A 25,548-nucleotide genomic window follows, 5' to 3' on the forward strand; every position below is an offset into this window, starting at 1 on the left:
ATTATAGGGAATGGGGGGTCACCTGTGCATGGTGAGGGACTCAGGGGGTGTCTGTTTGATCTGTGTGTGAACCTGTTGCTCAGCCTCCTCTCTGGTCTTTCATATCAGTATACACATGACACTGCCTTTCTTGACTGTATGTTATGTCCCAAGCAAGAGTCAGCTAATGCCTGGATCGGGTGGCCACACAGGACACAGGCTGCAAGTGGAAGGTGGCCTGCTGTGGGGAACCTGTGTCAGAGTCAGTGTGCAGAGTCCTATAAGAGCTGACACTTGGGACAGTCACACTGGGGGCGGATCTGAGGTGTCACCTCCCTCCCTCTGCTGGGGAGCCTTTTCCTGTGTAGGAGACTTATGCGCCAATGAGAGCCAAGCCAGTCACGTGTGGCTCTGACAGCTGGGGAGGGGGTGGCCCTGAGCAATGTGGTCCAGAGACAGCCTGCACCAGGAGTTGCAGGACTGAGACCACCCCCAGACTCCCACCCTGCCGTTGCCCGCCTGTCCTCACCTAGGGCCACTGGGGCTGACTCCACCATGTTCTCTCGGAAGAAGCGAGAACTTATGAAAACTCCCTCTATTTCCAAAAAGAACCGCGCGGGGAGCCCCAACCCGCAGTCCTCCTCAGGGGTGAGTGGGGCACAGAGCGGGTGGGGACCCAGGATGACACCCACAGCCTGTGGTCACTGATGGGCATAGCATGCAACTACAACACCATGCTGGGTCCACGCTGGGGGAACCGGGCCAGCTATAGTCCACACCAGGCAGAATGGCCGGCGACAAGGAGTGGCCTGAACCTAGGAGGCCGCATTACGGTAGGTAGGGATGGCCTTGGGTGGCAACCAAGTCACCCATCTTGATGAGGGATGTCCCCGTCGTGTGCCAATGACGGTTGTGGGTAGTGGGTAGAACTGGTATTGGAGTCTAGTGACTACACTGTAATATGGGGTCTGGGCAATTTTAGGGTTCTGAAAGCCAATGGGGAACTGGTGTTGAACTGGGGTGCAGGTGTACAGAGCAGATTGGGGGGGTCTCCAAGTTTCTCCAGGACCTGCTGCTGCCTGCTGAGCTTTTGAGAATTTGTGAGGTTTAGGGGTACCTCTACTAGGTCTGGGGGTGTCCTGAGACACAGGAGCCTGATGATCTTTTCAGGTCACAGAAGTTATCCATGTTTTTAGAAAGTGGACACCCGTAGAGGTATCTGGGGTGGCTACAGGGTTAGAGACTCACAAGAGTCCTCCCCACCCCCACCAGGAAGTGGGGTGCCCCCTCCCTCCTGTGCCCCACAGGCCCCGCCTCTGGCTGTGGTTTGGGTAGGGACGGTTGTTTGTGAAAGCTATAGACAGGAGGATGTTGGGTAACAGGTGGGGGGGGGGGAGCTTAAAATTCTCTGCCCACTGACCTCTGACCCCTGTGAGGACTTTCTGGGGAAACTGAGGCAGTGTCTGGGATGGGGGATCCCCTTGACTCCTCTTCCCTATGCATACCTAGGAGCTGCCCAGGAAGGATTGGACAGAAGCTCCCGGCCTGGAGCCACCAGCCACATCCCTGTCCACGGTAGCCAAGGGCACAGGGACACTCAAAAGACCCACCAGCCTGAGCCGCCATGCCAGTGCAGCAGGCTTCCCGCTCTCGGGCACTGCCACCTGGACCCTGGGCCGTGGGTACCGAAGCCCCCTTTCTGCGGCCAGTCCGGCAGAGTTACCCACTGAGGGAGCTTTCCCTGATGGCGTAGAAGACATCTCAACCCTGCTGGCGGATGTGGCCCGCTTTGCTGAGGGCTTGGAGAAGCTCAAGGAGTGTGTGCTGCAGGACGGTGAGGATCTTCAGAGCAGCACGGAGGGAGGGCAGGAGGTGGGCAGCCTCTCAGCCCAGCACTCAGGCAGGAGGATCTCTGTGAGTCTACACTTGAGTCTTATGCAGGTCAGCCAGAATTACAGTGAGACCCTGACTCAGAAAGAATGAAAGAAAGAAAGAAAGAAAGAAAGAAAGAAAGAAAGAAAGAAAGGAAGGAAGGAAGGAAGGAAGGAAGGAAGGAAGGAAGAAAGAAAGAAAGAAAGAAAGAAAGAAAGAAAGAAAGAAAGAAAGAAAGAGAAAGAGAGAGAGAGAGAGAAGTGGCGCACGCCTTTAATCCCAGCACTTGGGAGGCAGAGGCAGGTGGATTTCTGAGTTCAAGGCCAGCCTGGTCTACAAAGTGAGTTCCAGGACAGACAGGGCTATACAGAAAAACCCTGTCTCGAAAAGCCAAAAAAAAAAAAAAAAAAAAAAAAAGGTAGAAGAAGAAAAAGGGCGGGGGGGGGATATGAGGAGGTTTCAAATAGGATGAAAAGAAGTGCATGTGTCAACTAAAGTTCTGAAGGATGTGTAGGAGTTTGCTGGCGTGCCTGGTCCTACAGGGGGAATGTCTTAGGCATTTGCTCAGATACATAGAAACTGAGGTTGTATGTAAGGAGCACTGTGTGAGGACAGAGGGCTGCAGAGGCAGAAGGACCCTGGCTGCAGCACTGGGGGACTGCAGAACACGGAAGGTGTTAAAGCAGAGGCCACGGGAGGTACTGGAAGTGAGTGGCCCCGTTCCGTTTTCTCCTGCATGCAGTTGATGATGGCTCCGTCCGTTTCCTCCAGAGTTATTTTCACCTCCTTCCTGTTTGTCTCTGGCAGCTCAGTGAGATGGGTCGGGCACCAGACTCAGCCCCCCCCGCCCCCCCCCCCCGCTGCTCCCCGGAAACCACTTGTCAGAGCTGTGCCCAGCACGCAGCTCCAGTCCTCCCAGTCACTCCCTCCCACAGATCCAGAGAGATCCAGGGAGGTGGAGGCTGGGTCTGCCCTCACCCAGGAGCCTGTGCAGGCCACTCCCTCCTGGAGAGCCCCTGGGCTTATCTGGACTCCCCGGTGGAGGCTGAGTCTGCTTTTCTGGGGAAATCTTAATCTCCGGCCTTTCTTTACCCAGGCATCCTTGGAGACCTGGTCCGCATGCGTGGGGTCATCAGCTAACTGTGACCCACAAGCCTGTATAGGACATGCGCTGGTGCTCTGCGTGTACCAGGCTCTGGGCCTGGGTTTTTTTTAAAACAGGACAAGAACAGAGTCCCCAGAGATTCCGGTGCATTTAAGGCTACAACTGGGGGTGGACACAGGACCCTCAAAGGCTCTTTCTCTGAAGCCTTCCTCTGCCCTGAGCATCCAACTCCCAGCCTCAGTTTACCTGAAAACCCCACCCTCACATCCAGTCAAATTCCTCCTCTGTGGTTAGGGAACAGCCCTTGAGCTAGCCTATGGAGATATGAGGGGTGGGGTTGTTCCCAGAGAGAGGCGGGGCCTGATGACCGGCCTAAGCCGGTTTGGCTGTCGGCTATCCCCCCCTAAGAACTCCTAGGCACTGAGGACCCAGGTCCCTTGACCACGTACTAGCGTTCTGTCCCTCCATACATTACTGAGCAATGTGTGTCTGTGGGACTCTGCATCCAGCGCTGGACCATGACCCCCTGTGCTGCCAGACTCGCGCCCGAGGTGAGAGGACAGTGCAGGATGTGGGTCCCCCCACTTAAGGCTAGGACCCTGCACACGTGGCCTGTTCAGGGCCTTGGCACAACCCCAGGGTGCCCAGGAGCTCTTCACCCCTCTTGGCTGCATCTCAGGTTCCATCCTGCCTTGAGGTGGCCCATGTGAGGGGCCGCAGGGACCCCAGCTGCCCAGAGGGTACGTGCCTGGAATGCCCCAGGAGGGGGCGCGGCTTCCCAACCAGAATTCGGGGATTCCTGGATCGGAGTGCAACTCCCGACATGGGCTCAGATTCTGACCACCAAAAACGTGGAGGGAATGGCCTCCGGGGTGGCATTCCACCGGGGCCTTGGTGTCTGCAGGAGGCCAGGGAACTTTTTCAGATTCGGGTTTGAGGAGCTACGGTCTTCAATGTCCTATCATGTCGCATAAGGTCTTGGGCTTGCCTGCACTGTGCAACGGCGGAAAAAACAGTCAAAAATCTCCGCCTTCCAAATGAGGGCCTTTGAGGATGGAGGGCTGTGGTGTGATCTCATAGCGTTGGGGAGGCAGAGGCTGGCCTGAACTGCACAGGGACAGTGTTAAGGCTTGTTCAGCATCTAGATGGGACGCCCGTCCTCTGGCTCTGATGCTTTCCGTGGCTCCCTGCTGCTCAGAGGTATAATGACACAAAAGCCCGGCAAGGTCCTCCTTCCACAGAAAGCTGGGTGACTACTGACAAGTGGCTTTCCCTCACTGTGCACATCTGCAGGGCCAGCGGGGTGTAAGTCCAGGAAAGAGTAAAGTTAATGAACTTGCTTGGGAAAATCGTCTCTTCTGTCCACCCCTGCCTCAGTTTCCCCATCTGGAAAGACTGGGGCCAGCCTCTTCCTTTTCACCCATGCTAACTCTGCCCGGCAGACCTTCTCGAGGCCCGCCGGCCACTGGCCCATGAGTGCCTGGGTGAAGCTCTGCGAGTCATGCGCCAGGTCATCTCCAGATACCCACTCCTCAACACCGTGGAGACACTCACAGCCGCTGGTACACTCATTGCCAAGGTCAAAGGTCAGTCCGGTGAGGTCCACAGTGGGAGGGTTTCCCAGAAGAGGGGATCTCTGTCGTGGGGTTTTGAAGGGTGCATAGGCATTTGACAAACACACCCCCCCCTCGTCTGCCTCTCAGCCTTTCATTATGAATGCAACAATGAATCAGATAAGAGGGAATTTGAGAAGGCTCTGGAAACCATTGCGGTGTCCTTCAGCTGCACGTGAGCTCGGGGCCTGTGGGGGGCAGAGTGGAGTTCGGGAGTATGGCTGATGTGGACCTCTGGAATGACTCCCCCTGGCCCTGCAGTGTGTCCGAGTTCCTTTTGGGTGAAGTGGACAGCAGTACTCTCCTGGCGGTGCCTCCGGGGGACCCCAGCCAGGTGAGCAGCCAGCAGCTCACATCCAGGTCAAGGTGTTTGTGGGAAGGAGTGGCCATCTCCCACAGGGTGGGCACCTGGCTCAGCTGTGTGACTATCTCCTGGGCTGGGTCTCTCTGAGGAGCTGTCGAGGGTGTTAGAGCTAAAGAGGGGCAGGGCAGAGGCGAGGCCTGAACAGAACGTGGTTCCTCACACAGTCCATGGAGAACCTTTATGGGGCTGGCACGGAGGGGCCCCCACATAACGTGGAGGAATGTGAAGAAGGTGAGTGTCTCCGGGTGTGGGGCTGGGGAGGCAGGAGGTGGCGGGGCCTCGAGAGGTGTGGACTTCCGGACTGAGCACTGGCCCCCAAAGGTTGCCTGCCCCCCGAAGAGGTGGACATGCTTCTGCAGCGATGCGAAGGGGGTGTGGACGCTGCACTGCAGTATGCAAAAGACATGGCCAGGTACATGAAGGACCTCATCAGCTACCTGGAGAAGAGGACCACCCTGGGTGAGCGACTGAGACACCTGGGGTGGGGTGGATGGGAGGGGCAGGGTGGGGTGGGGGGGGTCTAGGGAAGGCTGTTTCCAAAGCCTCACTCTGCACCCCATTCTTTGGTAGAGATGGAATTCGCCAAAGGTCTCCAGAAGGTTGTCCACAACTGCAGACAGAGCGTCACACACGAGGTGGGTTGGGGGAAACAGGTGTGGGGAGAGGGATGCATAGGAGTTTGATAGGCGTGGCCGCTCCCTCCTCCTCCTCCTCCTCCTCCTCCTCCTCCTCCCAAGGGCTTCTGCTGGATGCCCTTGGGAGAAGGAGGATGCCCATCGGTTGCTAAGAGTGGCTGAAGGGTGCTGGGATCCCTCTGTCCTCATCCTGGTGACTGGCTGTCCTGCCCCACAGCCCCACATGCCTCTCTTGTCCATCTACTCACTGGCCCTGGAACAAGATTTGGAGTTTGGCCACGGCATGGTGCAGGCAGCGGGCACACTGCAGACCCAGACCTTCATGCAGGTGGGCTGTGCCTGAGGTAAGGTGGCCTGCCCGCTGCAGATGCCACCCACCAGTTTGGCACTCACAGTCTGTCCCTGCCTCCCTTAGCCCCTGACGCTGCGGCGGTTGGAGCATGAGAGGCGCAGGAAGGAGATCAAAGAATCTTGGCATCGAGCACAGAGGAAGCTGGTAAGGGCAGCGGGGGTTGTGGCCAGTGCCCCCCTCGTTGGTCGATGCAGGTTCCCTGTGCTTGCAAGAGCAGTCATTGCTGAGATGCTGAGACAACCAGCCCCAGCAGGGCACTCAAGAGTCCCACACATTGTCAGCTGTTCAGAAATTCGGAGAGAAAAGAGTGCAGTCCCCGCCTCGGTTGGTGCACACTCCATGTACCCCATTTTTCTTTTGGGGCATTTAAAGGCATGGAGGTGGCCTGGGGGGCATGCCTCAGTGGGTAAAGCACCTGACAGGAGAACATGGGGTCCTGAGTCACGGGGTTAGCATCCCCATAAAACCAGGAATGGCAGCCAGGCGAGGTGGCACACGCCTTTAATCCCAGCACTCAGGAGGCAGAGGCAGGTGGATTTCTGAGTTCGAGGCCAGCCTGGTCTACAGAGTGAGTTCCAGGATAGCCAGGGCTACACAGAGAAACCCTGTCTCGAAAAACCAAGGCGGGGGGGACAAAAACCAGGCATGGCATCCTGCACCTGGAACCCCAGCACCCAACCCAGGTGGGATGGGTGGTTCTCGGGCTCCATAGCCAGAAAGCCTAACTGAATCTGGGCTCACTGGGACACCTGTCTCAGAAAACAAGATGTGTGTGGGGGTGTGGCCGGTAGTGGTGCCTGCCTTTAATCCTAGTACTCGGGAGGCAGAGGCAGGAGGCTCTCTGTCCTGGTCCAGTCAGGGCTGCATAGTGAGGCTCTGCCTCAAAACTGACAGATACACAGCAGACAGAGATGGTGTCCAGCCTCACGGTAACAAGCCTGCGCCCCCCACCCCTGTCTCTGATTGGAGTTCGAAAATGAATGAGTCATTGGGGGCAGGCACCTGCTTCCCTCGCAGCTCCAGCCCCTCTTCTCAGTTTCTGTGAATCCTCTCTGTCTATATTCTCTGCTCAGAGTAGATGACACAGGGGATTGTTATTGATTTCCGAGAGCTCTGTACATATTATGGAATACAAACTACAATACTGTTGGGAGTCCCTCCCTCAAATTTTGTCATTTGATACTTTAATTGTACTAATTTGACATTTTTTAAAAAGCTATCAGGACAGGCTGGTGGGAACTGTTTAGTTTTAACACTAGGAGGCAGAGGCAGGCAGATCTCTGGGAGTTCAAGGCCAGCCTGGGTTACATAGTGAGTTCAGGATAGCGAGAGCTGTGTAGAAAGACCTTGTCTAAAAAAAAAAAAAAAAAAAAAAAAAGCCAGTAGAGTTTTCAGATATTGTTTACAGTTGTTTGCTTAGTGGGTGGGTGGGGATGGAAATGCCACAGCGTTATCGGGAGGTCAGAGAACAGCTGGTGGAGGTGAGTTCTCTCCTTCCACCATGCGGGCGCAGGGATTGGATTGAGGTCCTTCGGCTTGGGGACAAGTGCCTCTACCCACCCAGACAGTGGTTCTCAGGCTTCCTATTCCTAATGCAGCCTGCGACCCTATAATAAATACAGCACATGTTGTGCTGGCCCACAGCCATGAATTTGATGTGTTGCTGCTTCATAACTAATTTTGCTACTGTTATGAATCATGATATCTGATATGCTGCTCCCCGACCTAAAGGGGTCGTGACCCACAGGTTGAGAACCGCTGTGCTGGCAGCAGCAGCTCCTAGCTTTGCTGTGAGGACTATCTGTCTGTCTGTCTGCCTGTCTGTCTGTCTATTTGTATTTTGGGTTTTTCGGGGCAACATCTCTGTGTAGTCCTGGTTGTCCTGGAACTTGCTCTGTAGACCTGGCAGGCCTTGAACTCCCAGAGATCCACCTGCCTCTGCCTTCCTAGTGCTGGGATTAAAGGTGTGCACCACTGCCTGGCTTGAGGTTTGTTTGTTTGTTTTGAGAATCCAGGCTTAATGTGAGCTCTTCCTCTGAGACCCTGGAGTATCCCCTACAGTCCCTATTCTTCATGTCTAGGTTCTGACTTTCAGACTGTGGGGTGTGGGCTCTCCCCACCCAGACCAGTTACTTTGTGACTCAGTGCTTCCTGTCACCCCAGGGTGCTAGGCTTCCTGCCTGGGCGGCTCTCTGTTTTCATCTGTAAGACAGGAAGTGAAACTTACCGAGACCAGGCATGGGGAGAGGGGAGATGTGTTTCAGTTTGTGTTTTTTGTTCAGCTCTGAGTCGTGCCTCAGTTTCCCCGTGGGGTCCTACTGCAGATGCTGCCAGTGTGTGCTGTCAATGGTCCCCTGCTGGCTTGCTGGGAATGTGGGGTCCTTGCTGGTGAGGAGGGAGGGTGTGCAGAGCCAGGGTGAGGCACAAGCTGGATCCTCTCTCCTCTCACAGCAAGAGGCAGAGGCCAACCTGCGCAAGGCCAAACAGGGCTACAAACAACGCTGTGAAGACCACGACAAGGCCCGGCTCCAGGTGGCCAAGGCTGAGGAGGAACAACAGGGCACAGGCCCAGGCGCAGGGACTGCGGCCTCTAAGGCCCTGGACAAGAGGCGCAGACTGGAGGAAGAGGCCAAAAACAAGGTGCATTAGCAGGGCTGGGGCGTGTGAGGCGGAGGAATCCTGGAAGAGAGAGGTGCCTCCAGGGGACATGCATGTAGTTGCCACCTCCAGGCCTATGTCACCGCCCCTACTACCAGCTGATGCACATGCAGACAGCACTGCTGCCCGTGAACTTCCAGATGCTGTGCAAGAGCAGCAAACTATATGACCCTTTACTGTTTCTTTATTTAGTTTTTGGCTGTACTGAGAATGGATCTCTAGGCCTTTCCACACTCATCATAAGAACAAGTGCTCCACCCTGAACACGCCCCAGCCCCTCACTGGGGGATTCTAGGCGGGGCTCCGCCCCTGACCACGCCCCAGCCCCTCACTAGGGGATTTTAGGCAAGAACTCCACTTCTGAGCCTTACCTTTGGCCTACCTCTTAAATTTTATCTAGAGACAGTATCCCTAAATTTCCCAGGCTATCCCTCAGGGTCTCTAGTTACTCTGGTGACAGTTCTACACACCATAATGGTCTCTCCTGGATTTCTGTGTCAATACCCTCAACTGGCCCTTGCCCCTAACCAATCCTTCAGGCCGAGGAGGCCATGGCCACTTACCGCACATGCGTGGCAGACGCAAAGACACAGAAGCAGGAGCTGGAGGACACAAAGGTGACTGCGCTGCGGCAGATTCAGGAGGTCATCAGGCAGAGTGATCAGACCATTAAGTCGGTGTGTTATGGGCACTGGGTGGGCTGAACTTGGAGGGGTGGGGGCAATGAGCGGGATTTGGTGTATTTGCTAAATGGGCGGGGCATAATGTGGGCAGGGTTTGGTTTGGCACGGTGATTCTAGTGGCATAGAACAGTGGATAGATGGAGCGGGGCAGGGCAAAACCCTTTCACAGCAGCAGAGGTCACCGGGAGGGATTGGTCTGGTCTGTTACAAGCTGGATAATGCAGCAGGGTCCCAGCAAGGGTAGCGTGGCCACGGGAGGGTGTCCTGAAGCTGAAGGTGAACTGTGCAAGGGGCAGTGTTTGAAGGAGCAGTGATGGGACTTTGGGCAGAGTGCAGGGGCTGGGTGTTAGTTTTTTCAAAGTTGAAGGGTGTGGCTTAGTAGATGGGTTGGGGCAACAGGCAAAGTGCCACGAGACGGTCCTTGTCTAGTGTGAACTCTATGGGAGTAGAGGGTTTGGGCAGCAGACAGGAGGAGGGTCTGGTGGGTGCTATACAATGGGTGTGGTTTGGGATGGAGTGCTATAGGGGCTGGACTGTGGGAGGGACTTGATGTGGGCGTGGCTGTGGGCGTGGTCTAGCCCTTGACGAGCACATCTCCTCCAGGCCACCATCTCCTACTACCAGCTGATGCACATGCAGACAGCACCGCTGCCCGTGAACTTCCAGATGCTGTGCGAGAGCAGCAAACTATATGACCCGGGCCAACAGTACGCATCTCACGTGCGTCAGCTGCAGAGAGGCGAGGAGCCGGACGTGCGCTACGACTTTGAGCCTTATGTCTCTAACAACTCCTGGTACCTTCACCCTGTGCAGCCACATGCATCTAGTGGGAGTGTGGGTGGTAGACCTGGGGAGGCCTCTTACTGACCCCCACCACTAGGTCCCCAATCATGCGTACACGGAAGGGCAGCTTCAACCCTGGTGATGCTTCAGGACCCGAAGCTGCTGGTAGTCCCCCCGAGGAAGGTGGCACCTCTGAGGCAGCACCCAACAAGGACCACAGGGGTGAGCATATGCAAGCACACAGAGTGGATGCTGCATTCTGATGGCCGTTGCTGTTGGGGGGCGGGGGCACACTTTCTTCATCTCTCTCTCACCCTGCAGGGGGACGAGGTCACCAGGTTCATAAGTCCTGGCCCATCTCCATCTCAGACACCGAAGTTGGTCTGGACACCAGCTCAGGTGAAGTGGCACCTGGGTGCGTGTCACACAGGGGAGCCCCAGGCAGGGCCAGCCTGGCTCCAGTGTTTCACAACTGTTTTCTATTTAGGGGACTTGAAGAAGTTCGATCGAACATCTTCCAGTGGGACGATGTCATCCAGTGAGGAGCTGGGGGATCAGGAAGCTGGCTTGGTAGCTTCCGCCTTTGATTCAGGTGAGGGGCCCCCAGTGAGCCCCGACAATGGGAGGAATTTAAACGTGATTTATCCAGCTGGCCTTCAGCTGTCCCAGTGACACTGGCTTTCCAACCTGTCTGCAGCTGACCTCAATGGCATGGACCCCGAGTTACCTGTGGCCATGCCCAGTGGACCCTTCCGCCATGTGGGATTGTCCAAGGCAGCCCGCACACACCGACTTCGCAAACTGCGCACGCCAGCCAAGTGCAGAGAGTGTAACAGCTATGTGTACTTCCAAGGAGCTGAATGTGAAGAGGTGTGTGGGTGCCCTGGGTGTCATCACGGATCAGGACTGAGGCTCAGTGAGTAGATCAGGGGCTGGTCATGCAAGTGTAAAGCTCTAGGTTCCGGTTCCAGTATCAGGACTTCAGAGTCATCCTTGGCTACAGAGCAAGTCTGAGCCAACCTGGGCTACATGACACCCTGTCTCAGAAAGATCAAAATAGCCCGTGAAAGGCAGGGGAGGTTTTAGGTCTGACAAGGTTCTCCAGGTGCAGGGATCCTACAGGGCAAAGGCCCCAGGATTGTGGAAGTGGGGCCCAGCATTTACAGTAGATGTCTGGAAAAGTGACATTTTGTCATCCCTCAGTGCTGTCTGGCTTGTCACAAAAAGTGTTTGGAGACCCTGGCCATCCAGTGTGGCCACAAGAAGCTTCAGGGCCGCCTGCAGCTCTTTGGACAAGACTTCAGCCAGGCAGCCCTCAGCACCCCTGATGGGGTGCCCTTCATTGTCAAAAAATGTGTCTGTGAGATTGAGCGGCGGGCACTGCACACCAAGGTGAGGTCCTGGGAAAAGAGCGGTTTAGTGGAGAACCCAGAGGACCCAGAGCTGGTGCAATGCTAGGCTTGAGAGTGACTGTTGGTTCCCCAGGGGATCTACCGGGTCAATGGCGTGAAAACGCGTGTGGAGAAGCTGTGCCAGGCTTTTGAGAATGGCAAAGAGTTGGTGGAGTTGTCACAGGCCTCACCCCACGACATCAGCAACGTCCTAAAGCTATACCTGCGGCAGGTGAGGCCAACCTGGATGAACTGTGGGAAGGGCGTGGCCAGGGTGGAGCAGGGGCGGGGCATTAGCATGGTAGGGGACAGTTAGAGGCTGGGCTGGATGGGCCTCTACTGTGAGTTTGCTAGAGACTATTGGGGGGGGGGGGCAGGTGTGTGCATGGGGACGGGTGGGGTGGTATTGTAAATGGGAGAGGGTCACATTCTATGCTAATAGGCGTGGCAATTGCTGGGTGGGTATGGCTATGGAGCCTGAGCAGCGGCATGGTGATGGGCTTCAGTCACTCTGTATTGGTGGAGCTAAAACTAGGTTGGATCAGCCACCAGGCATTGCTAGGACTAGTGAAGGTTTGAAGCATGGATGAGGTGGACCCAGACACTGCAGTGGGTGGGACCCAAGCACGATGGGCGTGGTCAGAGCTGGGCTGGAGCCAGAAAGGTTCTGAGCTGGTGGGCGTGCCTAGAGGTGGATAGGCAGGGGGTGACTGGTACAGGAATGGATGGGGAATTGTGAGTGTAGTACAGTGGGGCTCTTGCAGTGGTGGGCGTGGCTAACGTTGATGGACAAGCCTCTAGCAGGTCTGAGGCCAGACCGGACTTAAGGTGGTAGGCTTGACCAGGACCTGGCAGGGGGAGGGGCTCGTCAGGTACTCAAGTTGGCTAGGCCAGGCCCAGTGACCTCTCTCTAAATGTGTCACCCTGCAGCTACCGGAGCCCCTTATCTCTTTTCGCTTCTACCATGAGCTGGTGGGACTAGCTAAGGACAGCCTAAAGGCCGAAGCCGAAGCTAAGGCAGCGAGCCGGGGTCGGCAGGGTGGGTCCGAGAGTGAGGCTGCAACCTTGGCTATGGTGGGCCGCCTGCGTGAGCTCATGCAGGATCTGCCAGCCGAAAACCGGGCCACACTCTTATACCTGCTGAAGCACTTGCGAAGGTGAGGGTCCCTGTGTGGTGCAAGAGCTGACTGGGGGTGGGGGTGTCCCGGAGCCACACCCACCTACACCCAACTCTGCCCCTCCCCAGGATCGTGGAAATGGAGCAGGATAACAAGATGACCCCTGGGAACCTGGGCATCGTTTTCGGGCCCACACTGTTGCGGCCTCGACCCACTGACGCCACCGTGTCCCTCTCTTCTCTGGTGGATTATCCCCACCAGGCCCGAGTTATTGAGACTCTGATTGTCCACTACGGCCTGGTCTTTGAGGAGGAGCCAGAGGAGGCGCCTGGCAGCCAGGTAAGGGAGGTGGAAGCCCCTTAGGCTATAGGGAAGTGACACAAATATGCTCGCAGGATTCTGGGCCCATCTCAGTAGTAGAGCGCTGGACCAGCTTACAGGAAGCCCTGGGTTCTGGTTCCATCGCCAGCACCAGTAAGCCAGGTTGCTATGTGGGCTTCTCATCCCAGGACTCAGGAATGGAGGGAGGAGGGCAAGGGCTTCAAGGCTAGCGCCAGCTACAGAACAAGTTTGAAGCTAGCCTGGGCTACATGAGAACCTTATGTTGCTGTATCCAAAAACAAACAAACACCACTTTTAATTACAGCACTGGGGAGGCAGAGGCAGGTACAACTCTATGAATTCCAGACTACTATGGTTTACATAGAGGGTTCCAGGCCAGCCAAGGATATATATTGAGACCCTATCTCAACGAAGTAAATTATTAAGAAGTTAAAAAAGGGGGCTAGAGAGATGGCTCAGTGGTTAAGAGCACTGACTGCTCTTCCGAAGATCCTGAGTTCAATTCCCAGCAACCACACGGTGGCTCACAACCATCTGTAACGAGATCTGACACCCTCTTCTGGAGTGTCTGAGGACAGCTACAGTGTACTTACATATAATCAATAAATAAATCTTAAAAAAAAATTAAAAAAATAAGTCTGAGCTGCCTAGTAGAGGCACACACGTTTAGTTCCAGCTGGCAGGAGGCAGAGGCAGGAGGATCTCTGTGAATTTGAGGGCTGCCTGTTCTACAGAGTGAGTTTCTGGACAGCAAGGGCTACACAGAGAAATCCTGTCTCACAAGACCAACCCACGGAGAAGTTTCTGGGTGAAGGGGTTGGAGATGGTCAGGCTTAGCACTCCAAGTTCCAGTTCCTATTGCAGACGGCTGGATTCTTTTCTCAGCTCTCAAGGGTCAGCTCACAATTGTCTGTGACTTTAATTTCCAGTATATCAGACGCAGTCTTTTGCCTTCATGAGCAGAGAGGATACACACAAGCACACAGTACCTGTAGATCTGTGCAGTCAAAACACCCAAACACTAAAAATAAAGATTACATACATGAAGGCTAGAAGCAGAGGTGGGGCATGCTGGAGCTAGCCCCACCTTTTCTCAATTCAGGAGGGGGCATCCACCCAGTGTGGCCAGCTGGAGTCTGCTGAGGGCATTGTCTTCCCCCTGCAGGAGGAGGCAGAGGACGGAAGCCGAGGTGAGGAGTGGGGCCCACAGACCACAGGGTGGTCAGGTCACGCCGCGTCACTGTCATGATGGGTTGTTCTCATGAACTGCCTTTTCCCATACTGTGTTAGTGGCCACCCATCCCAGGGAGGGGACGGAGGGTGGAGAGGCGGGCCTGTGTCTGTAGACCCACAGCAGAGCCAGCAGAGGGGAAAGAACGGAGTCTCATATGGCTTCGTCTTGGTCACAAGACATGTTTCTCTCCTGTCTTTAGGTCTGTGTGTGTGTGTGTGTGTGTGTGTGTGTGTGTGTGCCTGCGCACTCCAGACTCGCGCTCACGCTCATCTCCCCTCATCCCTCCCTGTGTCCTCTTCTCTTGGCCCCAGAATCTCACGCGGCATCTAATGACTCGGACTCTGAGCTGGAAGACGCTTCTGACCCCCTTTCATCCTCGGACGCCAGTGCTCTACACCGCCTCAGTTTCCTGGAGCAGACCGAGGCAGGCCTGGAGGAAGGTCCCCAGAGCCATAGTGGCAGTGAGGAACAGCTGGAGGGTGAGGATGGAGCCCCGGGTCCGTGGCTGTGTCACTTCAACACCAACCAGTCCAACAACACATCACGGGCCCCTCTGCCCACCATGCGGCTCCGAGGAGGGCAGATCACAGGTGGCACCAGTCAGGAGCGGCAGCCACAGTTCGTCTGAGCTGGGTGGTGATGGCAGGGACCATCAGCTCAATGTCAGCCTTTGACTCGGGGGGAGGGGGGTGTTCCTCACAATGCCGAGGAACTTCAGGGAGATCAGGGCTCCCTGGTACCATGGACACAGATGGATAACAGTCCCAGATGGAGTTGCCTGGCCTTTGTGTGCCTGTGGGGATGCAGCTGCAGATTCCCATGATGGCCTCATCTCTCCCATGGTCCCCATCAGTCTGGATGTGTCTGAGCGGGTACAGCCCTGACCTCTGTGTGTGGAGCTGGAGGTGGCTCTGGCTTCAGGAATCTTGCAGGAGGCTGGACATGGACAGACGGGTGGGGGCACACAGTGGGTCTCTCCCAAGGAGCAGTAAAGGAGCTTTCCACATGAACTCACAATTTTCTTGAAATAAACTTCTTAACCAACTGCCACAGCCCGATCTTGTTCTTTTGCTTCTCAGACAGGGTCTCATTTGGAGCCCTGGCTATCCTAAAGCCCCTTATTTAGATTAGGCTGGCCTTGAACTCACAGGGATCTGCCTCCTTCAGCATCCTACCCACTGGAATGAAAGGCAAGTGCCACAACACCGAACTGCATCTTGCTTTTGTAACATTTACTTTGTGAGTTCGTGTTTTGCCTATGGGTCTGTGAGTCATGCTCATGCTGTGCCTGCAGAGGTGAGCAGAGGGCCCAGATCCTGCACCTGCGCTGTGCGAGGGCAGCCAGGGCTCTCGAGGGACTGGCCTACATTTTAAATCCATCTTCCTTGGTCTGTTTTCTGAGTCCAGTTCAAGCAAAGGCTCAGGAGGTGGCCCAAGCTGTGGGGACCATCCTGTGACAGCAACTCTGGGGAGCTATTAAGTCAGGCAGTCCTGAACACACACTTGTGACAATTTCTGACCAGTTGAGGCAGAGCTGCCCAGAAGAGTGTGCAAGTACAGTTTTTGTTTGTTGGTTGGTTTCTTTGTTTTGTTTTACTTTTTCCCTTTTGAGACAGGATTTCAGAGGCTGGCCTCGAACTTGCTGTGTGGCCAAAGAAGACCTTAAACTACCAATCCTCCCTCCTGCCTCTACCTCCAGAGTGCTAGGACGACAGGGTTCCACGCATGCAAGTGCTTTATCCACTGAGCCCAGGCTCAGGTTCTTGCTTTAATTTTATGGTTTAGTAGTTTAAGGTCTTGAGTTTGACCAGGGCTCTAGGTTCCTCTGTGATTTCCTGGCTGCGTGATGCAGGGATGTCGCTGTCTCTTGTTTTTATTATTTGTAGTGTATGCTGTTTGTACAGACGCTGGAGAGGTCAGAGGACAGCTTACAGTTCTCTCCTCCCACTATGCTGCCTCTGAGGATTAAATGTGGGTTGTCAGGCTGGCAGCAAGCCCCTTCAACGTCTGGAGGACTAGCCTGTAGTCCAGGCTAATCTTGATTAACAGCATCCTCCAGGTTCAGCAAACCAAGTGTGGGGATGACAGCTGTCTGTACGCTATACCCAGTCTGCCAACTACATTTTATTTATTTTTAGTTTTTGGCTTTTTGAGACAGGATCTCTCTACATAGCTTTGGCTGTCCTGGAACTCATTCTGTAGACCAGGCTGGCTTGTCTCTGCCTCCTGAGTGCTAGGATCAAAGGCATGTCGCCACCATGCCAGTCTTTTTGTGGGTTTTGTTCTTTGTTTACAAACTACATTTCATTTATTTTTTGTAGTTCTGGGGAAGAAACCCTGTCCTGCAGAGCTTCAGCCTCGGGAGGGGCGAGTAGCACCTGCCACCCTTCTCAGCCCCTGTCCTCACACATAGGTGGCCCTAGGACACTCCCCACATCAACTCAGTGTGCAGGTCTCAGAAGAAATGCCACTTTGCAGCAAGGACTGTGCTTGCCTGACCCAGGGGAATCCCCAGGTCCTTGAGAAGCTGGGGTGGGGCACGCCTGTCATCCCAGCTCACCGGACACGGACACGAGGTGAGGTTTGGGGGATGGGGCAGCACAGATCCAAAGTTCATGGTCCTCAGCTACGTGGTGAATTGAAGGCTAGAGATGCTGGAAAGGAGAAGCCAGCTTGTTATCCCAAGGACAGGAGTCAAGAGAATTCTCACCCATCCTGCTATCAGCAAGAGGGGAAGGGGCCTTTCTTCCTGGGGTGGGGCTTTCTCTGGGGGGCTTCCTGTTGAAGGGTCAGCCAGAAGCCTGCAGCACACCACAGGCACAGATAAAATGCCTGAGTGCAGGGTGACTCAGAGATGGTCAGGACAGAGTTGTGGTAAGCACTTCAGGGGCTGCCCTGATCTTGGTAAACAAAATGTCTTGGCCCCAGGCCAGGACCCAGACATGAAGGTAGTCTGGACTCAGTTCTTCTTCAAGAGAGGAACTAACACATGGTTGGTTGCCAGTGAATGTATTTGTTAACCTCATAATCATACAATTTGGCTTCTTCTTTTGAAGTTGTTTGTTTTTATGCCGGGTCTATGTGGCCCTGGGTCGTCTGGAACTCACAGAGCCCCCTCCCCAAGTGCTCAGATTAGAGATGGCTCATGCACTGCCTTGCACTATTTTGGAATTGAAACAAGCCCTCCCCCCCTCCCGCCCCCATGACTGACCCATTGAGCCACACCCTGATCCTGACTTACTTGAAAGTCACGAGAACCTTGCCCAGAGGCTGAGAAGTGGTGTGCCCTATTCAGTAAGTCAAACAGTATAGGTCATAAAAAGCCACCAAGGTGGGGCTGCTAGGAAGTTGACAGTGCAGCGCTGAGCATAAAACCCAGGGCTTCCCAATGCTAGACGGGTGTTCAAGTCACACCCACCAAAGGCTGAGGGACACAGTGGACTCCCTGGCTCTTCTTGTGTGACTTCAGAGAGGGTGAACTTTAGCTAAGCTTACTCTCGGCCCTTAGCCTGTGGTGACCAAAGAACTAAGTGAGACCCTTCAGTGTCACCTGTCTCCATTCTCCATCTGCCCACACTGAAGCTGTGCCCCTTGGAGGCACAAACTCTATCCCTTCCCTGCTCCTGCCTACAGGGACCCCAACACTCCGAGTGAGGGCCTCTGGGAGGGAGACTTCCACGCCCTTCTAGGCCTGGCAGGTTTTGGCCAGGATGAATCTGAGTGTTCCTCTAGAGGGCAGACTCATCCTCCTACAGACAGGAGGGGAAGCCTGCTGGGAACTCCAGAAATCTCAGACTCGTCTCATGACCTGAGGTGCCCACAGCTCTGCAGGAGGACCAGGAATCAGCAGCTCTCAGGCTGCCTTTGAGGATTCCACCCTACTGTAGGACACAGGGTCAGGTGCACTGAAGCCCTCTGGAGAGCTCAATGTGACCAATGTGTGTCTAAGAAAATATGGAAAGGAATGGCTCAGTGGTTAGGAGCAATGACTGATCTTCCAGAGATTCTGAGTTCAATTCCCAGAATCCACAGGGAGGCTCACAACCATCTGTTGCCCTCTTCTGGTGTGTATAAAGAAAGAACACTTACATAAAGAAATATTTTTAAAAAATAAACAAAAAGAAAAGGATGGAGTTGGCTTTAAGACCTGGCACAGAGGTAAGGGCACAGGCCATTCTCCCAGGTTCAGCTCCCAGCACCCACATGTTGGTCCACAACCATCTGTAACTTCAGTTCTGGGGATGGGAACAGCAGGCATCCTCAGAAGTCAGACAAAAGGTAAAAAGCTGGGTGTGATAGAGCAGAGGAAGGTAGAACTCTGAGCTCCAAGCCACACAGGCCTGGCTCTCACCTCCAGAAGACCTGTGAGAGAGCCGGGCAGTGGTGACGCATGCCTTTAATCCCAGCGCTTGGGAGGCAGAGGCAGGCGTGTTTCTGAGTTCGAGGCCGGCCTGGTTCGAGAACAGCCAGGGCAGGAGACACATGGAAGCAGGAGCCATATTGAACATCTAATCTCAGCTTCCTAGGAGCAAGATGGGAGGTAGACGCCCAGGAAGCTCCCTGGCTGACAACCTGGCTATCCTCACCTCCACACACAAGCAGGGCAGAGGGCAAAACCAAATGTTTGTAACCTATTTGTGGTAGCACACACCTTTCAGCCCAGCACACAGGAGGCTGAGGGAGGGAGGTTTTTAAGTCTCAGGGAAGCCTGGGTTACACATACTGGGGGACCTTGTCCCAAACTGGAGCCATCTGATTTCAGCACATGAACCCCCCCCCCCCAACCCCCCTGGTGTGTGCCAGACACAGCAATGCTACGTGCGACAAGCCCAGTATCACGCAGCCATCAACAGACATGAGGCTCTAGCAGCAGCCAGTGTGGCAAAACCCTAGGGACACCCTGCTCGAGACGCAGACAAAGACAACAGTGTGGGACAATGGCAGGAGACCAGAACAGGAAGCGAACTCCTGAATGCTGGAGAGGCAGGGTTGGCTGGCTGGCTGACGGCACTAACATGGCTGACATACTGTCCTGGAATTGCTGTCCTGATTGCTGCAGGACCTCATGAACATAGCCAGCACTACTGAGCTGTGTAAGGAAGGGAGGGGACTTGGGCCGTTAGCTGGTACCTTGGGGTAGAGCATAGGTGAGCCGGAGGCAGGAGGCTCAGCTTCTAGGCCAATCTGAGCACAGGATGGGACTCTACCACCTCAGCACAGAGATGGGCAGGAGAGCATGGACTGAAGGGTCACCCCAGTCACTCAGGAAGCCCCTGTACTGCCCTCTCTCAAACCTCAAAGTGGATAGGAAGGGCTGGGTGTGGCCCAGGAGCCTGGCAATTGCATGGTACAAGTCCCTCCACAGTTCCACAACAGGGAGTCTGCTGTGTGGTAACTCAAGTGTGTCTTCGGAAACCACTCCACAGAGCAAGAGTGGCAAGGCCCTGGCCGCTCAGGCAGGAGCAACTGGGAGCTCCAGGAGGGACAGAACGCACCCTGAGCCAAGGCTCTCTAGGATTGCACCACAGTAACTTATCAAAGTATCCTTTAATTCTCAGGAGAGTCCTTCGAGAATGGAGAACTCTGAACAGAACAGTGACCCTGGAGTAAGGAGTGGGGGTGTGGCTGCAGCTCTGGAGTCACTCATCCTGCGACAATGGCCAGGACGGAACCCGTCAGTCAAAAGGCAATCCAGTTATGACCCACAGGCTGTGGCCCACAGCTGTCAGGGTGCTGTGCAGAGCAGTGGGCTCTGGGTTTCCCTGCATGCGGTGCAGCTGTGGGTTCCTCTTCATTGTTTTCCTGGAGACACTCACACCGAGAAGGAGTCCACAGATGTGCAGCAATCCTCCTGCTTCAGTCTCTGAGCACTAGGTTTCCCCTGGCAAGAGTATGGGTTGTTTTGGGTTTGTTTGTTTGCTTGCTTTCTGAGGCTTACTATGTAGCCCTGGCTGGTCTGGAACTCACAGACATCTGCCTGCCTTTGCCCCTGGGCATTAGGATTCAAGCCTACCCTCCCGTTACATTTTATTTTTGTGGGTGCAGCTCTGACCCTCTACCGGGTCAAGGACAAGTAGCAGGCTCATCTGGGCAGTGCTGGGCTCACCTGCGGCTACTGCACCAGGCGGTAGGTGATGTAGCGGCCAGCCGTCTCACTGGGGCGGATGATCTTCACGACCTGTGGGAGCAGGCAGGCGAGGGAGTGGTGGTGGCAGGGCCTTGGGACCACTGGCCTATGGCAATGGTGGTCTTGGCCTCAGAGACAGGGAGGAGATGGAGGAACCAGGGAGATCCAATAATTCCCAAAGGGCCTAGGAGGGGAACAACCACTGTGGCTTCTCACCTGCCCTCGCTTGATCCCAAAGTACCGTGCCACTGGGTCCCCGGCCTGGATTCTGGGTAGCTGGCTCTCACGAAGCTTGCTAGAACAGTCAAGGAAGCAGCTGGCGGGCAGCGCTGGGGTGAGGGGGGTGTGGGGACAGAGTAAAGGATACTATCGAGCCAGCAGTTCAGTCACCTCCTCCTTTGTCATGACCACGTGCTCAGGGACTAGCTGTGGAGACAGAGACCCACCCACAGGCACGCGGCCATCAGGAACTTCAACAGACCAACAGACTAATGGGTATTGTCATGGGGCTGGGACAGAGGACAAAACCAGGCTATTAATATCACCAAGTTGGATGCTCAGGGCCAAAACCGGGGAAGCACCCCGCCCCGGCCCGTGTCCTGGATGCAGGCAGCACTACGCCCCACCCCACCACACACACCTCGTGCTCTGTGATATTGATGAGCAGCTCCTGCTGTAGAAACTGTTCCAGCACATACTTCGGGGCCATGTCCACCAGGGACTGCTTGGCGGAGGGCGTCATGCCCTGCTGCACCACAATCAGCGCCCGTGTGATGTTTTCCTCCTGCATGCGCTGGCAGTATACCTTGATGGTCTTGATGCCCACCTTGGGCTCCTCTGCGGGCACACAAGCACCACCCTCACACTCACTACTGGAGCCTGTGGTCTTAGTTTCTCTGCTTGCAAGGGAAGACTAGAACATCAAGGCAGCCATGATGGGGCTGCCAGGGGGCTCAGCTATCACTGCAGAAGCTGCAGGGTATGCAGGAACTGCGGCCCCCCTGGAACGGGGGTGGGGGCTCTCAGCAGCTCTGGGGTTTGGGGGATATGGTACTGTCAGCTTAGACAGCCTCAAGGAGAAACTGACTGACCAAGAGATGGACCCTGTGTCTACATGAGGCTAGCCTTGTCTCCTCAGGCAGAGCGCAGGAGCAGACCCAGGCCACCTAGTTTGCAAATTGCTGGATAAACACAGGTATATTTACATTATGACTCATAATAGTAGCAAAATTAGTTATGAATTAGCAATGAAGATTTTATGGTTGGAGGTCACAATGTGAAGTGTACTAAGGGGTCCCAGCATCAGGAAGGCTGAGAACCAATGCCCTCCATAGTTGTCCCGGAAGTCATTGTATAGACCAGGCTGGCCTCGACTGCCTGCCTCTGCCTCTCAAACACTGGGCTTACAGGCATATGCTACCATGCCCATCCCCGCACCCCCCAATTCTCACACTAAAAACCAGGTCCCGGGGCCACAAAGCATTAGGTATTAAAAGAGGCAAGCTGTCTGGGGAGACTGAATGTAGCTGCACAGGGAGGTCCTGGGCTCCCCAATAGCCTTCACTCCCACAAGACACCTGCGCTGCTGGCAGAAGCTGTAGAATACAGCACACAGGGGGTGTGGGGGTGGCATAGCTGGCCCTGGGACTCCCAGGCAGAAGCTATAGAATACAGCATATAGGAGCCAGGGGGTGGAGGGCTGAGAGCTGGTTCTGGGGCTTATGGGATGAAAACGACACCAGCAAAAGGGAGGCTTCCCAGGGGAGACAGGGACAAAAGCAGGCAGCTGCCACAATCTTACAGGCAGCGTTAGGCCAGAGTGGGACATGCATTCACTGGCACCTGAGCCAGGGCCTGGAGGAGACCACTCCTGCCAGCCCAAGGGCCTCACCTGGGAAGAACACAAACATCTGGTCTGTGGGGTCATCGTTGTGGGCCACCAGCACCGTGAGGTCTGTGCGCCTTGGCCGTCCTTCGCTGGGCTTGTCCCCAAACTGCGCCTTGAATTCCTCAAGTGTCTGGTCCAGTTCATCCTGGGTCACCAGGTAGCCACGGTCATGACACAGCTGCAGAGACAAGAGGCAAAGAGGCAGTCAGCCTGAGCACTTAGCTCGCAGACCTGACCCTGAATGGCCGAGGCTGGGGACTAACACTGAACTGATCCAGCAGTACCCAAACTCTGTATAGGCTCAGACCACAGCGGCCCGGCCAAGCCTCTCCTCCCCCCAACCTCAGTGGAGCAGGCTGGGATTAATCCCCTGGCAACTGTAGGCAACCTTCTGAATACAGGCACCTTCCTGTCCCCAGTCTTGAGTGTTCCTGATGAGGGAGACTAGAGCATCATCCAGGATCAGGGCTGAGGAACAGGCATGAGGTGGCCCTGGGCTCCACCAACACAGCATAAGTCAAAACTATGCATACCTCTTTATCTAATAATGGTGTCTCATGTGTTCAACTCAAAACAACCAAGAATTTTTTCTTTTATTCCCTTTTTCTTTTTCAAGACAGGGTTTCTCTGCGTGACTTTGTCTATTCTGGAAATCACTATGTAGATGAGGCTGACTTCTAATTTAAAGAGATTCGCTTGCTTCTGCCTCCAGAGTGCTGGGATTAAAGGCGTGTACCATCATACCGGCTTGTTCTGTTTTTAAAAATACTGTTTTTTCATCCTATGTGTGTCTGGAGTCCCCAGAGATCAGGACAGGGCGTCAGATCCCCTGGAACTGGGGTTACAGATGGTTGATAGCTTTCGTGTGGGCGGCTACCTAGCTCGCATAAAACCAAGTGTGACCACGCAGCAGCCCCCTCTCCCGAAACGGAGCCCACCCAGGCCTTTTCCCCTGAGGCAGAGTTAGGAGGTGGAAGCAGTAGGATTTCTAAGAGTTGAAGCCAGCGTGGGTGGGCTCCACACTTTAAACGGGGATGCATTCCAATCCAGGAGGATTGGCCCCTGCGGGAGGCGGGCCTCGGCGGACAACCCGCAGTTAGTCCGCAACTGAACGCTCGCTCGCATAAAGCTCCTCACGCTTGATCACCTGCATGATCGTCTTGCGGATCTTCCACAGCCGGTAGGTCTCCTCCTCGTCGTCCATGCTGTCGCGCTTCCCAAACAACTGTGCACGCGCGCTCGTGGAGCTGCCAGCACGGAGCCTGCGCCGGACGCACAAAATGCCCCCCGCCCCCCGGCAGTGCGCCTGCGCCAAGGGCTGGGAAGGCCCCCGCCCAGGTTCGTGCTGTCTAAGGTGAACGCCGGAATAAACCTACTTTCCACGACAGGCTGCGCGTTGGGCAGCCCCAGCCTTCACCGGGGCGGTGTCGCGCGTCGGGAAGATCTCGCGATACTTGACCTGATAACAGTTTTATTTCCCTCCCTTAGGCGTCTCCCGGGCTGTAGTCCACGCCTTTAATCCCCGTCCTCGGCAAGCAGATCTGTGAGTTCGAGGCCAGCCTGCTCTATAGCCAGGTCTACAGAGAAAACCCTGTCTCGAAAGAAAGCAAGAGACCAGTGATGAACAGCCAGGTTCATGTGCCTCAATTTCCCTTTTTATACAAGTTTTTATTAGTGTATCTGCACTTTACATGAGAAATCGGATGCAAGCACCCACATGAGGTGGCCCCCAGCCATTTGTAACTCCAGCTCCAGAGAGTCTGATGCCTCTGGCCTCCAAGGGCCACACTTACAGGTCTATACCCACATGCAGACACACAGATAAACATAGTTAAACGACTAAAAATCTAAAATGAAAACAATCGATGTGCGGGCATACACACAATGAACAAACAAGTGTGTATATGGTGGGCTAACTCGTGAAAAGTTTGAGAAGGTGGTGAGAAAATGAATCCTAGGGAAAGGGATTCCAGGGCTAAACCCTTCCAACTATACAATGGGAGTTCACAGGAACGCCCCTTTCTCCTTTTCTTTCTTTCTTATTTGTTTATTTATTTATTTATTTATTTATTACATGAAAGTACACTGTAGCTGTCTTCAGACACTCCAGAAGAGGGAGTCAGATCTCATTATGGGTGGTTATGAGCCACCATGTGGTTGCTGGGATTTGAACTTCGGACCTTCAGAAAAGCAGTCGGGTGCTCTTACCCACTGAGCCATCTCACCAGCCCTCTCCTTTTCTTTGGGGGAGTGTGCTGACTTGAAATTTGGTATAGAGACCAGGTCTCAACAGCGCAGAGAATGGCCTGCCTCTGCCTCTCAGTGTTGGGATTAAAGGCGTGTGCCACCAAGACTGGCAAGGTCTGTCCTTGGAAGTCCAGATGCCTCCATTCTGTCCTGATGTGCGTCTGACAGCTCATCTACAGATCATCACCAGTTCCTGCCTGAGAACTTAGGCTGATCCCAACTGGGAAAGACAAGTTTTTGCCAAGTACACTGAGCCCACCATCTACCCTGTAGACCAAGGGGCTTAGGCTGCTACAGTTGGCCAAAGAAGCCATGAGTGTGCAAAGGAAGGGGACATGGGCAAAGACGTTTCTTGGAGAAGAGAGCATTGCCTGGGCCTGGGAGTGGTGGCCGATGCATTTGATTCTGGAGGCCAAGTGGGTAGATTTCTGTGAGCGCTGTGCTGAACACCCCCCACCCCCAGCAGGGGAGCCCCTGACTTCCACTTTCAGGGGGGACATGACCCTCTCATTATTGGTGGTAGTGAACAGTCAGAGCCTAAGTATGTGTACTTGGGACCTTAGGAGCTTCCCAGTGGCCATGTGGATAAGTGTCACTGAGGGTGTCCTCCAGCCCTTGCATGTAGGAGCCCCTCCTCCCACCTCCTCTGTGCCTGGGATCCTGCCCCTTGTTGTGACTGGTGAGACTGGGGTCTCCCTGGCCCCTTTCCTGGGACCCTCTCAGCCAGTCCCCCAGCCCATCTCCAGCTGACTGCAGAAGCCTCTCTACCAGGGACCCCACAGCAACCACACTGGCCTAGGATCCACAGAGGGCAGCAACCAAATAACTGAGCAGATGCTTAGATCCCGGTGTGAAGGCCCCGAGACCTTAGCACGGCTGATGGAAGAGCCATACACTGTAAAACTCAGCTGAAACAGCACCAGCTGCCAAGACAAAAACATAGGCCGGGGACTGGTGAGATGGCTCAGTGGGTAAGAGCACCCGACTGTTCTTCCGAAGGTCCAGAGTTCAAATCCCAGCAACCACATGGTGGCTCACAGCCATCTGTAACAAGATCTGACGCCCTCTTCTGGAGTGTCTGAAGACAGCTACAGTGTACTTACATATAATTAATAAATAAATAAATCTTTAAAAAACAAAAAACAAAAACACAGGCC

The 25,548-nt window shown here is 54.7% G+C and overlaps 2 protein-coding genes across 8 annotated transcripts; one reads left to right on the forward strand and one right to left on the reverse strand.

Annotated features, from left to right (window-relative positions):
* Positions 1-380: 380 nt before the first annotated feature.
* Positions 381-15,180, forward strand: Arhgap45 (Rho GTPase activating protein 45). Of its 7 annotated transcripts, none has more exons than NM_001142701.1 (23): positions 381-627; positions 1,489-1,813; positions 4,399-4,542; positions 4,660-4,744; positions 4,831-4,903; positions 5,098-5,164; positions 5,255-5,392; positions 5,504-5,568; positions 5,786-5,896; positions 5,984-6,064; positions 8,372-8,560; positions 9,118-9,255; positions 9,865-10,055; positions 10,142-10,266; positions 10,366-10,443; positions 10,532-10,636; positions 10,742-10,914; positions 11,248-11,436; positions 11,530-11,667; positions 12,366-12,592; positions 12,682-12,892; positions 13,998-14,085; positions 14,441-15,180. In NM_001142701.1, the coding sequence occupies exons 1-23, from the start codon at positions 535-537 to the stop codon at positions 14,755-14,757; spliced, it is 3,351 nt and encodes a 1,116-aa protein (NP_001136173.1). In that variant the 5' UTR covers positions 381-534; the 3' UTR covers positions 14,758-15,180. The 7 variants fall into 7 exon arrangements, 6 of the variants coding, with proteins under 6 accessions (NP_001136173.1, XP_030101136.1, NP_001334003.1 ...); XR_001779599.2 differs by having other exon boundaries at positions 435-812; positions 10,366-10,459; positions 14,441-15,179; NM_001347074.1 differs by having other exon boundaries at positions 624-812; positions 14,441-15,179.
* Positions 15,181-19,661: 4,481 nt separating this feature from the next.
* Positions 19,662-23,368, reverse strand: Polr2e (polymerase (RNA) II (DNA directed) polypeptide E). Its single transcript, NM_025554.2, has 7 exons — positions 23,292-23,368; positions 22,148-22,322; positions 20,897-21,093; positions 20,624-20,682; positions 20,473-20,551; positions 20,236-20,307; positions 19,662-20,010 (listed from the first exon to the last, which is right to left on the reverse strand). The coding sequence occupies exons 1-6, from the start codon at positions 23,346-23,348 to the stop codon at positions 20,242-20,244; spliced, it is 633 nt and encodes a 210-aa protein (NP_079830.2). The 5' UTR covers positions 23,349-23,368; the 3' UTR covers positions 19,662-20,010; positions 20,236-20,241.
* Positions 23,369-25,548: the final 2,180 nt, after the last annotated feature.

The sequence above is a fragment of the Mus musculus genome, chromosome 10 (assembly GCF_000001635.26).
Source record: "Mus musculus strain C57BL/6J chromosome 10, GRCm38.p6 C57BL/6J".
Taxonomy (NCBI): Eukaryota; Metazoa; Chordata; class Mammalia; order Rodentia; family Muridae; genus Mus; species Mus musculus.